This window comes from Nannobrachium achirus (assembly GCF_963921795.1).
Source record: "Nannobrachium achirus genome assembly, chromosome: 10".
NCBI classification, from domain to species: domain Eukaryota; kingdom Metazoa; phylum Chordata; class Actinopteri; order Myctophiformes; family Myctophidae; genus Nannobrachium; species Nannobrachium achirus.
In genome coordinates this window covers 6,043,190-6,058,586 of record NC_137819.1, presented here as the reverse complement: position 1 = coordinate 6,058,586, position 15,397 = coordinate 6,043,190, and the positions used below count along the sequence as shown (strand labels likewise).

At 42.7% G+C, this 15,397-nt stretch overlaps 2 protein-coding genes across 8 annotated transcripts in view; one reads left to right on the top strand and one right to left on the bottom strand.

Annotated features, from left to right (window-relative positions):
• LOC308293363 (uncharacterized protein) overlaps positions 1–15,397 on the top strand; it is a 525,181-nt gene that overhangs the window by 222,964 nt on the left and 286,820 nt on the right. The gene's annotated exons all lie outside the window — the stretch shown is intronic.
• LOC308293361 (uncharacterized protein) overlaps positions 1–15,397 on the bottom strand; it is a 196,317-nt gene that overhangs the window by 5,875 nt on the left and 175,045 nt on the right. For all 7 annotated transcript variants that reach the window (XM_080735840.1, XM_080735834.1, XM_080735838.1 and 4 more), the window contains 8 exons: positions 11,953–12,333; positions 10,711–11,086; positions 7,538–8,476; positions 6,769–6,920; positions 4,677–4,811; positions 4,119–4,176; positions 1,166–1,243; positions 412–576 (listed from right to left, as the gene is read on the bottom strand). In XM_080735840.1, the coding sequence (XP_080591966.1) occupies positions 412–576; positions 1,166–1,243; positions 4,119–4,176; positions 4,677–4,811; positions 6,769–6,920; positions 7,538–8,476; positions 10,711–11,086; positions 11,953–12,333 (2,284 nt within the window). The remainder of the gene's footprint in view (positions 1–411; positions 577–1,165; positions 1,244–4,118; positions 4,177–4,676; positions 4,812–6,768; positions 6,921–7,537; positions 8,477–10,710; positions 11,087–11,952; positions 12,334–15,397) is intronic.

Genomic DNA, 15,397 nt, shown 5'->3' with positions numbered 1-15,397 from the left:
CAGGCCTGTCACAATTATTACATAATCGTCTAATCACGATTGTTTGAGGTAATCACAATTATTTTGCATAATTGTCATAATCGTTTCCATGTTGAGAAATGTTAATATAGTTTCAAACACTTTCAGAAAAGGAGTGCAAATAGCATATCTACAAGCTCACAATGCATCGCGATGCGACACGTTGTGAGCTTGTAGACCATCTATTTCCACTATCAATGACGTTCAAGTATAAAGTTGTCAAATATGTCAGTAATTTCTTTGTACAATTAGGTTATGTGTCATATCTGCCATGTGCAACTTCAAAGCCAAACAGAAATGGTCAACGACAAAAACACAATTAAATCTTTAATCACAATAATTTGAGTGACAATTAATCGTCATGTAAAATGTCATCGTGATGGCCCTACACACCTGTTATGGTTGAGTTGTGAGCGTTCAGGGTTGCGAGACGCTCTGGGTGTGTTCTGTCTGACATCTGCTCTGGTGTCGGCTCAGTCTTCACTACGGCTGCGCCGAACGGAGGCCTCTCGGTCAGACTCCTCGTCAGACGTACGTTTTCTTTGCTGTTCGTCGCTTCTGAGTTGGAAACAAGGACAATAACATTATGAACTTCAACAGTGGCTCCACACAGTGCCCTATGAGAGGAGAGTCTTGTGAACTCCGGTCTGTTCAACAGAAGGCAGAACAACGACATGTCCATCTCATTGTGTTCCAGGCACGTGCACACAGACCTTTTATCTGTCTAAAAAGTGCCCTCTCCAGACCATGGATGCAGTTCTTACTATGGTGAAAGAAATGCAAATGCCCCCTTTCCGTGCCATACCTGAAGGCAGCATTCAAGACAATTGCCTTGTCCAAACTCTCCTGAACTTGAATGCAGCATCTTATGTCGAAAGAATTGCCCTCTCTGTGTAGAAATCAAGCATCGAAAACAGCCGACCTCCAAGCTCACAACGCATCGCGCTGCGATGCGTTGTGAGCTTGGAGGTCGGCTATTTTCGATATTTTCACCAAAAGGCCCTTTTAGATGTCACCCCTTGCCTCTCTAACATTCTCTGCACGTCCCTGGTCTGTTCAACAGAAGGCAGAACAACAACATGTCCATCTCATTCTAACATTGTTTTAGTGGAACATAAAGCTTGTGTGTAGATGGAGAGGTTCTCACCTGGTGGTTGTTGGTCAGCAGGAGGACAGGAGGAGGTCACATTCTGGTGTCCCAAGATGTCCTCCAGTATGTGGATGCCTACAGACCAGCGTTGGTTTTGACAGCAAACTTTGATTTAGTTTCAGTCATAAGTCTTTTGAATACATTTTTATTCAGTTTAAGTTATCTGAAAGACCAGTTAAGGTCTTCATTAGACAACAATTTGTTCTTGACCTGATGAAGACCTAAATCGGTCAAAACATGTTGGTTTTATCTAATGATAACTTAATGTGAAACATTGTTTTCCCTCTCAACAGTAAACAAACAGACATAAAGTTTAAGTGTATAGAGAGTTTCTGCACATTTCTAAAGTGACAATTTAAGTACTTTTTAATACCTCTAAAATGACAAATTATACTTTGGCCAAATTGTCAAATATTAGATGCAGAAATAGCCGATCTACATTCTCACAACGTAGATCTGCTATTTTCACAATAGTTTACAGTTTAGGCATTTAGCAGACGCTTTTAATCCAAAGCGACTTACAATAGCAGATAATACATCACTATAATAAACACGATAACATGTCAGAACATCAACGACAATATAACAAATGCATATGAATATCAATCTAAAAAAACAATATAATCAGTAAAGAAAAAAGGATTCTAAAAAAACCTAAAAAACAAATGCTAACTAGCTTCATGTATGGTCATTGAGTGTTTCAGTAGTGCTATGGGTTTAGGTGGAGTCTGAAAAGGTGAGTCTTCAGTCCACGGCGAAAGCTAGCGAGTGAGTCCGTTGTTCTAAGTGCGACAGTCAGTGTTGGGAAAGTTCACTTTAAAAACGAACTAGTTCAAGTTCAAGTTCAGAACTTCTAAAATGAACTAGTTCATTTTTAGTTCATAATTCCCCATTATGAACTAAAGTTCATGGTTCCCCAAAATGAACTACATAGTTCTTTTTTAGTTCTTTTTTTAACCATATTTTTTTTATACTTTTGGCTATTCAAAAAAAAAAAAAAAAAAAAAAGGAAAATATATATATATAAAGGTCTATATATATATAAATGTTTAGACGTTGCTGCATGCTATTATTTGTCAAAATTATTGACTCAGCCCATATAGAACCACACACAGCAATAATTTCATCCAACTTAACATTGAGGTGCCCACAATATTTATGTGCCCACTGCCTAGTTCCCAGTCTTCCTGCACCCTTATTGTGAAGGGCTGAATGTAATAACCATGTTATTGTCTCATTGTGTGAAATATCATAATATTCAAAACAAATATTTGACTCCAATTGATTCCCCACACAGTATTGACTTGATATAGCAATACAAATATATATATATTACACAGCAGTTGTGGGAAAACTAAGACATTGTTCAAAAAACACAATTCCGATTTTGGTCATTTTGGAAATAGGGCAAAAAATATATTTTTCTTCAATCTACTGTCTTGACACTCTAACCAAAATTGTTCTATAGACCATAATCTACAAATTGGAAGTGAAAGAAACTTTAACACACATTTGAAATAAAAAGAAAAATTACATGTACAAGGAACCCCACTAGAAAAAAAAAAAAAAATTACATGTACAAGGAACCCCACTAGAAGGCAGACGTTTCTCGTGCACAGCATGTTTCCGCGTTGGTTAAAGTAGCTGATCTACAAGCTCACGTTGTCTCGTGGATGCGACGCGTTGTGAGCTTGCAGATCAGCTATTTTCGCCGTGCAACACACATAGGACAAAGTATAGTCAGTCAGGCTTGCGAGACGAGGAGGAGATTAACAGTGCAGCAGCAGAGTGCAGACAGCACCGCATATCAACGGAGGAACGTTCACGAGGAGCTGCGTGCAGTGCCTACTATTGGAGCATGTGAATGAAAAGAGAGACGAGAGGAGCAGAGGACAGACGACCGCGGAGGCGCGGACCGCCGCATGAACGGCCGATTAACGCCGACGAACGTCGTTCACGGGCGTCAGAATGACCGCGTTCGACAATATCGTTCATCAAGCGAAAACAATTACGTTCAGTTCACGTTCGCCCAAAATATGAGCGTGTTCATGAACGATCGTTCTTTGAACGCGTTCGGGTACAACACTGGCGACAGTGAGTTTATTCCACAGCTTGGGGGCCAGGAGGGCAAACTGTCTCGGACGAGTGGATTTTTGTCCTGGGGCTTTTAGCGAGGGTTCTGTCAGCATCCCTGTGTTGGCTGATCTAAGTGAACGGGTGGGGGTGTAGGGGTTGATCAGGTATTCCACATCAGGTATTACACACAGAACTGTGTAATACAAAATGTAATTCCGCAACTCTTAGTGATCATCAGGGTGGTGGGGTCCCCAGTTAACTCTCAAATACCTGGAACGCGCCCGAGTCGCGTTAGATTTTAACCACTTTAACCATTATTGTATGCTTTAACCTTAGAAAAATAGCAGATATACAAGCTCACAGCGCGGCACCGAGTGCCGCGCTGCGAGCTTGTAGATCTGCTATTTTTGAAAAATCGTGAAAATGAGTGCAAGTCTTTGAATATCTTTGACCCGATCTTTGACCCGACTTCTAAATCCTTCCTCTGAATCAGTGGTTTTCAAACTTTTTCATGTCAAGAACCCCCAAAATTACAGGTATTTGGCTACGGACCCTCATCTCAAAATATGTTGTTCCAGGGACCCCCCAGAAGCAAATATTTGAGTTACAAATGTTCGCTTTTAAATAGATATATTCAAAGACTTGCAAAGAAAAATCATGATTTTTCAAAAATAGCAGATCTACAAGCTCGCAGCGCGGCACTCGGTGCCGCGCTGTGAGCTTGTATATCTGCTATTTTTCATTAGTTAAAGCAGTCAATAATCCTAGGCCTAAATGGGTTAAAATATGATAATTTTGGGGGTCCCAGTGTGAAACGTTTGAGAACCACTGTGTTAGACATGTTGTTAGGATAAAAATGAAGTAGATTAAGTACCTTCTCTGAACGGAGCCACTCTCACACGATGATATGAGCTCTTGTCAAGCGGTATAACCTTGACAAGAGAAATTGAGAAAACATTACAATAGGTAAAAAAACATAAATAACATTATAGTTAAGGCTAGACTCAGATATAGGGCTGTCACGATTAGGACATTTTACATGACGACGAATTTTCTCTCAAATAATTGCGATTAACAATTTAATTGTGTTTTTGTCGTTGACAATATTACATTTCTGTTTGGCTTTTAGGCTTTGACGTTGCACATGGCAGGTATGAAACATAACCTAAATATACAAAGAAATTACATATTTGACAACTTTATACTTAGAAAAGGAACATTGGTAGTGGAAATAGCCCATCTACAAGCTCACAACGCGTCGCATTGCGACGCGTTGTGAGCTTGTAGATCTGCAATTTCCACTACCACTATATGACGATTATGAAAAATAATCGCGATTATGTCAAATAATTGATTGATTATGTAATAATTGTGATTATTAACGGTAAACTGACAACAGAGGTGAACGTCATGAACGATCAATAACGGTTACCTCAGCATCCATCTGGGTAAACTTTTCCCGCTCGGCGATTTTGTAGATGGCGTAGCCATAGCCTTCCTCCTTCTGTTTCTCACTCCAGTTCTCCATGTCCCTGATTGGAGTCATTATATGAGGGAACTCCTTCCACTGGGACAAACAAACAGAAGGCATTTAAACCATTGCAGACAAGTATTTCACTTTAAAACACATAATTAATAATTATTACATTTGAAGGTATTCTCTGGATTCTGTGTGCACCCCAGATCGTTTTCAAGTTGCTTAACAATTTCTCTGCCATTTTAAACATAGCTGTAGTAAGCAGCTGCCAAATTGTCCTTACCTTTTAACGTGGGCACGCGCACGCATCGTGCACAATCTGTGCGCGACTCATCTAGTAGACGTGTAGACTCGGTGACAAGCTTTCGAATACAAAAAACCCCATTGAAAAAGACATATCCGTTGCCACGCTGTATTCCTGCTTATCAGCCAGTGTTTACATGAAAAAACATTGAAAAAAAGCCAGGCATGCGCTATGGTAACACGTGGACACGTTCGCGCACAAAACGCACGATATGTGCGGGGATCATAATCCAGGCGTGTAGAGACTGGATCAAAGTTTCCAAACGCAAAAATCCGATTGAAAAACGAGCGTTCCATGGCCGAGTAGCTTCCACTTCTGTTACACATTAAACCAATGGAGGCGGGACTATGGCCCAGGCTCAGACTGGATACGGAAAGCTGGATCCGGTCCAGACCGGAAATGACCGGATACAGTTAGGGGGGCGGGCCTAAAGAGCCAGAATCAGCGAAAATCTGCGCTAATACTTTTAATCCTTTCATAATGATTAAAGCTAATTAAACTTTACGGGCTCTACGGGCATGGCAGCGCGGTACAGCGGGAAATCTACGGTTTCTACGGGGATCGCAAGGTATGAGTTAATTCAATATTTATATATTTGAACATGTCTGGCACTTCCCCTTCCTAGAAAAGCCCATTGTAACTACAAACTCCATTTTAACCATGCTAGACTCACATAAACATACAAGCTGATCTTGTAGATCTGCTGTTTTCGTTTCTATGAATGTCTTCTAAATCCTCCTTCTAAATCAGTTGTAAGTTGTTCAAAGACTTGCAAAAAAGATAATCACAGTGTATCAAAAATAGCAGATCTACAAGCTCGCAGCGCGGCACTCGTCGGTGCACACACCACATATTGACATCACATATACTTCCATTGATTTTTATGCAAGTCCTGTGGCCTTACCCAAACCTCTATCCCTAACCGTTGTGGGGACCTACTATTTTGTCGTTTAGTCCCCATAAGTATAGCTAGACACACACACACACACACACACACACACACACACACACACACACACACACACACACACACACACACACACACACACACACACACACACACACACACACACACACACACACACACACACACACACACACACACACACACACACACACACACACGATGTTGACAAACCAGTTGCAAAACTATCTGTTGCTGACCCCTAGTGATCAAGTTGATGAAATTCACTCAGATGTTAGAGCATGTCACAATTACAAGAGTTCCTCTTAATTCCAACATCCCATCATTCACAACGTTAGGTTAGTGCAGTGGTTCTCAACCCGGGGGTCCCCAAATTATTTTGGGGGGTCCCCAGATGGTTAACTTAAAGTGCAACATTGTTCTCTCGCTCAACAGTAAACAAACCAACATAAAGTTGAAGTGTAGGGTACTGCATATTCGACAATTTAAGGACTTTTTAATACCTCTAAAATGACTAATTAAACATTGGCCAAATTGGTAAATATTAGAGGCTCACAACGCCTCGCGCATGTAGATCTGCTATTTTCCCAATAGAACCGTGTTATACAAAATGTAATGTCTCAACTCTTAGTGCTCATTAAGGTGGGGGGTGGTCCCCAGTTCAAATATTATTTTGGGGGTCGCGGCCTGAAAAGGTTGAGAACCACTGGGTTAGTGTGAGGTTAGGGATAGTTCATGGGGCCAGTCAGAATAATGACTGGTTCCTCCTCAGTTGATTTCTTAGAGAAAAAAGGTCAGGTATTGTGAGAAGTACTGACCATATAGTTGAGCTGGTGATGGATGCTGGTGATGTGCTCACAGATACGCTTGAGCTGCACCGTCTCCTGGCAGCTACGACACATGTAGAACGGGAAGAGGGTCTCATTCTTAGACATCTCTCCACACTGGTACTCCAACACCGAGCTCAGACCTAGGGAGAGAACGAACACACACACACACACACACACACACACACACACACACACACACACACACACACACACACACACACACACACACACACACACACACACACACACACACACACACACACACACACACACACACACACACACACACACACACACACACACACACACACACACACACACACACGGCTTTGTCATAATCGTTTCCATGTTGAAAATTGTTTATATATTCAGACATTTTCAAAATAGCAGATCTACACGGCTATTTCCACTATCAATGTTCTTTTTAAAGTGCAAAGTTGTCAAATATGTCCTTCATTTCTTTGCATATTTAGGTTAGGTGTCATATCTACCATGTGCAAATTCAAAGCCGACAAGCCAAACTGAAATGTAATTGTCAACGACAAAAACACAATTAAATCGTTAATTGCAATTATTTGACTGACAATTAATTGTCATGTAAAATGTCATAATCGTGACAGCCCTACACACACACACACGATATGTGTAAATCCTTGCTGACACCACTGCAACCACATCTCAACACCACAAAGGATTTTCACTCGCCCATACAGGGGGGGGGGGGGGGGGGGGGGGGGGAGAAGAAATGAACACTCACCCACGACTCGATTTCTATCAGCTTCCGACATGGCTCTCAGGTAACAGGACAGACGGCTGTCAATCGTTATCCCCGCGAGCGACAGACTTGAAGTGATGTCATGAGTTCCAGCAGAGCACTGGGGAGGCCAGGGTCGTGTGGCAGAACACCGAGGAGCTTCTTGCCTCGAGCCAGGGTTCTGAGGAGCCTGCTGCCATTCCTTGGAGTCCTCAGGAATCCCTTCTTGCTTAATGGAGTCCTGAGCAGCCACTGGCTGTGTGCTGGAGTACTGAAGAGCCACTGGCTGTGTGCTGGAGTACCGAAGAGCCGCTGGCTGTGTGCTGGAGCACTGAAGAGCCACTGGCTGTGTGCTGGAGTACTGAAGAGCCACTGGCTGTGTGCTGGAGTACCGAAGAGCCGCTGGCTGTGTGCTGGAGTACCGAAGAGCCACTGGCTGTGTGCTGGAGTACTGAAGAGCCTCTGGCTGTGTGCTGGAGTACTGAAGAGCCACTGGCTGTGTGCTGGAGTACTGAGGAGCCACTGGCTGTGTGCTGGAGTACTGAAGAGCCACTGGCTGTGTGCTGGAGTACTGAGGAGCCACTGGCTGTGTGCTGGAGTACTGAGGAGCCACTGGCTGTGTGCTGGAGTACTGAGGAGCCACTGGCTGTGTGCTGTGGTCCGGAGGAGCTACTGCCTTTGTTCTGGTGTTCATAGGATTCACTGGCTGTGTCCTCGAGTCCAGAGTGGCAACTGGTTGTGTCATGGCGTCTGGAGGAGCTACTGGACGTGTTCTGGCTTCCTGAGGGTCCATTGGTTGTGTCCTGTAGTCCCGGGAACTCTCCAGCTGAACGTCACAGCTCTGCGGACCTTCTGGCCAGGTGTCAGCGAGGGGCAAGGCGTGCCGTGGTGAGGGTTCGGAGCCAGTGGCCAAACGATCCGGTCTTTCATTCGTTTCATTACCTACAGTATGGACAGAGGGGAGTTATAGTTGGTGGAGGATGAGTGCAAATAAACTGATCAGAAGTGCAAATGTCTGATGGATCAGAAACAGCTAGAGATGAGAAAACTGAGAACAGATAATGTGGGCTGACAACTAAAGACATCATACAGCATCCTCTTTATTAGCTTTCCATCCATGACCTGTTCCTTAATCCATTTAGACCTGAGGCCTAATCTAAAAACACCTTCTAAATCCTGACCCAAATTTTCTGAAAAACTTCCAAATATTTATTTAAAAAAAATATTTTATTAAATAATGCCTAGGACAACAATAAACTAAAGAATGTTGTTAACAACAGAACATAATGCACAAGGATCCTATGAGGTGTGGAGTTAATATGCAGTGGTGTGGATGAATTAAACATGCAGGGTGTACGTTGGAAAGTAAAGTTAAACCTAACTAAACATGGGCATGGATAATTGAGTAAAGGCTGATAGAGACAGCAGGTCTGCCTCCCCTGGATCTCTCTTCAGAATGGTAAGGCCTGGCTATTTATAGCATCCTGGAAGCACCGGGCCAAGGTGCTCTCCAATCAGCCATTAAGCCAATGAGGCCCCACCCTGCTCACCAATAGACAGATTTCCACATGCCCAAAAGCTCAAGGAAAAGGGTTGAACCTGTGATGTTCTGCCGCACTTTTTATTTCTGTTTTATCTATTTAGTTTGGTCACTAAGGTCCACAGAATGAGAGGCCTGCTATGCCGGAAACATCACAAAAAAAAAATGTTATGGCCATTTGTATATTCACTGTCCCATTGACTCCACTACACAGGAAAGGAAATATATTATAACAAAAGAAAAAAATCGGTTTTAAGTAGCATGTGAGGGGTCAAACTGGAGGGTTTTCATGATTCTGAATTGCACAAAAAAACATTCCTTGGGCTAGAAAACGGACCAACAAAAGTGTGAAAAATGATGAGTCATCAGCAGTATCTAAAGAGCAAAAAGTATGTTTCTAAACGTGCCAAGTATCGCGAGACTATCCACCGTTTCCTGTCTGGGAACCAAATCTTGCGATACTTAGGAGACAGAAAGGATTATTATTTACTGTTATTATTATTATTTCATTATGTACTGTGCACATCGAAAAGCAAGTGATTGTAAAAATACCTTTGATATGTCTTCTTTTATATTCCTGAACAGATTATATGACAAAGGTCTCAGTCGCTCATAAATAGTTTTTGTTCCAGATTTGTTCATGAGCTGATCAAGCCGGCTCCATTCACTGACGCGACCGCGGCTTTCCCAACCCTGAGCGCAACGGTAGGGGCGCGGAAGCCTATTGCCCATCGGCCCCCACCATTGCGCTCAGGGTCATTGGGAAAACTGCGGTCGCTCTTCCGGTGCGAGTTCTGGCACCCATGGTGAGCTTCATAGCCAGACATGGCGCATGCCCGGTTGGTCACGTGATTCCATTCCTTCCTTATCTTCCTTGAGCGACACCCTGTAGAGCAGGGGTGCCCAAAAGGTGGATCGTGATCTACCAGTAGATCACAAAGACTGCACAGCTAGACCACATGCCATGCCCATAAATAAGGCCGGTCTCGGAGACACCTTTACTTGTCTGACAGGTGGTCAAGGTCGTGTGGGTTTTGGTGGCAGTCACAGATGTCTCTGTAACATTGTGTTTGTTTGACATTTTCCAAGTGGTTTTGGATGTGTCAGAAATCACTTTGTTTTTGGGGAAACCTACGGTATCACAGGCCCCCACGATTTCCGGACTGGTGGTGACAGCTTTAGGGCATTTATCAAATATTCGAACATTCGAACATCAAAGTCACTATTCAACGTTGTTCACCGAAGTCGAATATTTGCTTATTTAAATTTTTTTATTGTTTTCTCTTTAAAAAATATATAGTTTATAAAGCTTGGCTAGATAGGAAGTCATAAGAATGAGTTGTCAATGCCCCTGGTGGATGAATTTGTTAATGCTCTATACCAGGGCTTCTCAAACCTTTTCAGGCCGTGACCCCAAAATAAACATATTTGAACTGGGGACCCCCACCCTGACAAGCACTTGGAATTGTAGGTATTAATGTGACTCGGTTGCGAGGCGTTGTGAGCATGTAGATCGGCTATTTTCACAATGTTTGCCTCTTGCTTAGTTAATATTTGACCTGTCGAATATTTGACTATTCGAATACTTTGAGGTTGAATAATTTGAATACTAAAAATATACCCTAGACAGCTTTACCTGAATCGCTCGAAGCTTCGACGGCAGCCTCAAAGTCTTGCCAGAGAGTTTCCCAGAGAGCTTCAGACAAGTCTGCATTTGTACTTGGTTGAGAGGCGGTTGTGGACGAAGAGGGTTTGGAGACGTCTGGAGTTGTATTGGAGAAGGTTGCAGCAGTAGGCTTGGACACGACTGTAGCAGAATGGCAGACTGTTGTACTTGGCTCAGAGGTGGTCGTCGTAGATGGAGTACATTTGGAGATGGTTGCGGTGGATTCGGTTTCGTCTGGAGTTGCACTGGAGACTCGAGTGGTGGGTTTGGGGTTGGCTGTGGTTCTTGAAACAGTTGGAGTCAGGGGCGTCAATTGGGTATGGCAGGGGTGTGCAGCTGCCATACCCTGGGGTCCCAGGGGGGAAAATAAAAGTTACTTTTAAAGGTATATTCAGTGATTGTATTTCAGTCAAATAAAAGTATAATTGGTACATTTTCCATTCATTCTACTCACTAGATTGTGTGCTGACCATACTAGTAAGACACCTCAGGGTGACTTGTGACCTCAGGGTGACCAATTCTTGGCCATCTGGCCAGTGATGAATATGGGACCAGTTACTCATATATGGAGACCCCTTCATGATAGTTATGTTATGTCAAAACATGCCCATATATGGACATTACCAAATATGGGCATTCCCATATATGTCCTTAATATTGATAACATAATATCCATAATAATGTCCTTAATATTGACAATATGGGAATCTCCATATATGGGCATAAAACGTACGTAAGTAATGCCAAGCAGGGCCTTGGTGAGTTAGGGCCTTGGTTTGATGCCTGTGGATCTCCATATATGGGCATAAGGGGGTACCCTAACATTCTCATTTATGACATCAGAAATGGGCATCCATGTATGGGCATAAAAGGTTGTTTTCTTTTTCTGGGAATGACCATATATGGACTTTTATACCCTGAGAAATCTCGTAGCTAATTGTGGCACGTTTACTAACATGCCAAGTTTAGCTGCACCTGAACAACTGTTCCAGGCTGCCATATCCAGCCCAAGAAACCGTAGAAACGGGGGTAAAAAACTGACAAAACTAGTTTTTTTTTTTCAGACATTGTGACAAAATAGCCGATCTACATGCTCACAACGCCTCGCGCTGCGAGGCGTTGTGAGCATGTAGATCTGCTATTTTCACAATAGAAGCGTGTTATACAAAATGTAATGCCTCTTTTCCATGAGGACTCCCATCTTTGCCATACCCTAGCTTTCGCTGAACTGACGCCACTGGTTGGAGTTTCACTGGAGCTGGTCTGGTTCAGGTGTAACTCGGCCGCAGTAGATTCGGACGTGGGTGCAGTCGTTTCGGAGCCGACGGCAAGTTTGGAGTCGGTCGCAAGCGCGTCAGAAGTTGTCGTGGTTTCACCGTCGGTGTGGGACGTGGCTGCGACGACAGAGTTGCCTTTGGAAACGGTTCCGGCTGCATCCTCAGTCAGGCAGCTCTTGGACAGTTCAGTTAATTCTGCCACGGTCTTGGATATGAGAATCCTTTTGAGGTCGTCGTTCATTTTATTTGTTGTGCTTGCGCCGTCTGCTTTCAAGGGGGACTTGGCGTGAGCTTTCAGTGAATGGTGGACCGTCACCTTTAAAATATAGCACACAATATTATTAATATTAAGTGATTTAACACCGTTTCAAATGGCTGCATAGCATACGATTTAGAACAAGGGTCTTCAATGTTTTCAGGCCAAGGACCCCTTAGTTGAGAGAGAGATGAAGCAGGGACCCCCCACAACCTTTTCATAGATTCCATATAGTTTCATCTTTTGACAGCACAATCATCAGTGTATTTTGGATTCATGTCAATTTGTGTTTTCAGATATTTAACCACTTGAGCCGTCATTACCTAATAAACGTTACCTTTCACTCTGTACTTGGTTTGCTCTTTTTCCCCTATACACCAAACCTGTTTGCCAAAAATAGCCGATCTACAAGCTCACAACGCCTCGCAGCGCAAGGCGTTGTGAGCTTGTAGATCTGCTATTTTTGGCTAGAGTTCTCAGAATATGGACACTAGGGTTCAAGTTGTTAATATAAAAAAGGATTGGAAGATTTGGAGGACCCCCTGTAGTAACTCTGAGGACCCCCTAGGGGTCCCGGACCCCCTGTTGAAGACCCCTGATTTAGAACATAATATTCCCCTCCATTTCCAATACTGCTGAAGCTTTTCAGAATCCCACTTATAAACATTTACAGCTATATTTTCGTCCATGCTTTACCCCTTATCCATAAACTTCTTTGCCTTTTTTTTTACGATTTTGAAAAACATTTAAAATTCTTCAAATAGCCAATCTACATCGACACGTTGTGAGCTGGTAGATCAGCTATTTGAACTAGGGATGCCCCGATCACGTTTTTTTGCTCCCGATCCCGATCCTGATCAAATATTTTTGCTCCCGATTCGATCCCGATCCTTCCCGATCCGATCTTTCGGCAATGCATTAAGGAAAAAGAAAAGATAAATGCTTTTTTTGTCCTTTAAGGTTGTCTTTTAATTTAAATAACAGTATCCATTCTATCCAAGCTTCTTTTTTCACTTTTTTCACAAATTAAAAATGAAGCTCATCAGAATATATTTTTTTAAATATATAAAGACAAGGTGTTTCCTGATTTTTTTCTAAATAGTAAAATAAAAGGCAAATAAGTTTAGGGATAAAGGGTTTAGGCATGGAACGAAAATAGGGCCTTTAATCTTGGGGAAATGTCTGTTTAAAGGAGGATGAAACCCCGCCTCTTATTTGGTTTATCAGACTTGAGAATATGAAAAGATTTCTAAAATGTAGGCGTGGATATCTGCCGTTCTGGGGGGAGGGGGCGGAGTAATGCGTCTTCTATCAGAGTCGAGACAGAGCGGCCCGGGCTGTCAGCAGTGCTTTTCCATTTCGGAAACATTTTTTAAAACCAGCCATTGGAGGTGTAAAAAGTATAAAGATTCGGCAACTCCACGTTCTTTATCCAATTATAATGGGGAAGTATTTTACAAAGAAGCTGTCTGAGCTTGTATCCATGGACAAACTTTCTCCAGCTCTGCATGGACCACGGAACCAGTGAAGAATGGACGCTAGCGCTATAGCTATTTGCTGTGTAGTGTGTGTGTGTGTGTGTGTGAGTGACTGTGTGTTTGTGCGTGCGTGCGTGTGTGTGTCGTGACAGTGCGCACATCGTCCACACACGAAAACTAGCAGATCTACAAGCTCGTTGTGAGCTTGTATATTAGCTATGTAGCTATGTAGCCTAGCTAACAGCCGTAGCAGCAATAGCTTCTCAACCATGTAAACACGTTGGTTTCGGCTCTACGGCTATTAGCTAGGCTACATACATAGCCGATATACAAGCTCACAGCGCGTCGCTTTCGCGACGCGTTGTGAGCTTGTAGATCTGCTGTTTTCCGTGTGTGGACGTTGTGTGTGTGCGTGCACTGTCACGACACGCACGCAAACACACACACACACACACACACACACACACACACACACACACACACACACACGCACAGGCTACACTACACAGAAAATAACACAGGCACCACACAGTGTAACTGTCCGTTGAGAGAGCCTGCTCTTCTCTCTGGCTGAAAGTTGAAACAAGCATACAGTGAAACCACGCCCCCCCTTGATACGACTCTGTAAAACAAACGTTAATATTAATTAGATATGCCTACGTCACGTTACACCACAGAACATTGATAGCTAATATTTAATGAGTGGCGCGAAAGATTTCTTTTGGACCTAGAAACTGGAAGTACACAGAAATAGCTACAGAGACAGCAGAAAGCTCTGAATCCCCAAGCCTATGGGCAAATTGAACCATATCACTGCTCCCTATCACAAGTGACTCATTGATATAATATATATTTATAGAAAAAGTGATTTTGTGTTTCATGCTCCTTTAAGTATGACGGCTCTTAATCTTTACGTTTTCAGTTTATGAACATTAACTCCAAATGTGAAATACCTTAATGGCGTGCAATACATCACACAGTGCATGCTGATATCTAGAATGCATCCTTGGTAGTCCAGGCGTTTCGGGCAGTATTTTGATGGAATCGTGCACTTTATGAAAGAAGCATGAAATTTGGCACACAGTTAGAACATGCCATATGGATCATTTTTGGCTATAGGGGCATCGCAGATTTGTCTTGGGAAACTTGTGGGAGCCAATTAAAGTTGGGCTCTCATAGACTTTACTATAGAGTAAAATAATACAAAAAATAAATATGCTTTAAATAGCAACTAGGTGTTTTTCGGGATTCTGAATCCAATGCAAACATTTGTTTTGCAGGAAAAACATTCCTTGGGCTAAAAACAGACCCCATAAAACTATGGTTTAGTGATGAGTCATCACTTTTCAAAGTTTTGTGGCGGTCGTTTCTCGGAAAGGAATATTTTTCGTGCAAAACAAATGCTTGCATTGGATTCAGAATCCCGAAAAACACCTAGTTTGACCCCTGACATGCTACTTAAAGCATATTTATTTTTTGTATTATTTTACTTTATAGTAAAGTCTATGAGAGCAACTTTGATTGGCTCCCACAAGTTTCTCAAAACAAATCTGCGATGCCCCTATAGCCAAAAATGTTCCATATGGCATGTTCTAACTGTGTGCCAAATTTCATGCTTCTTTCATAAAGTGCACAATGTTTGCCTG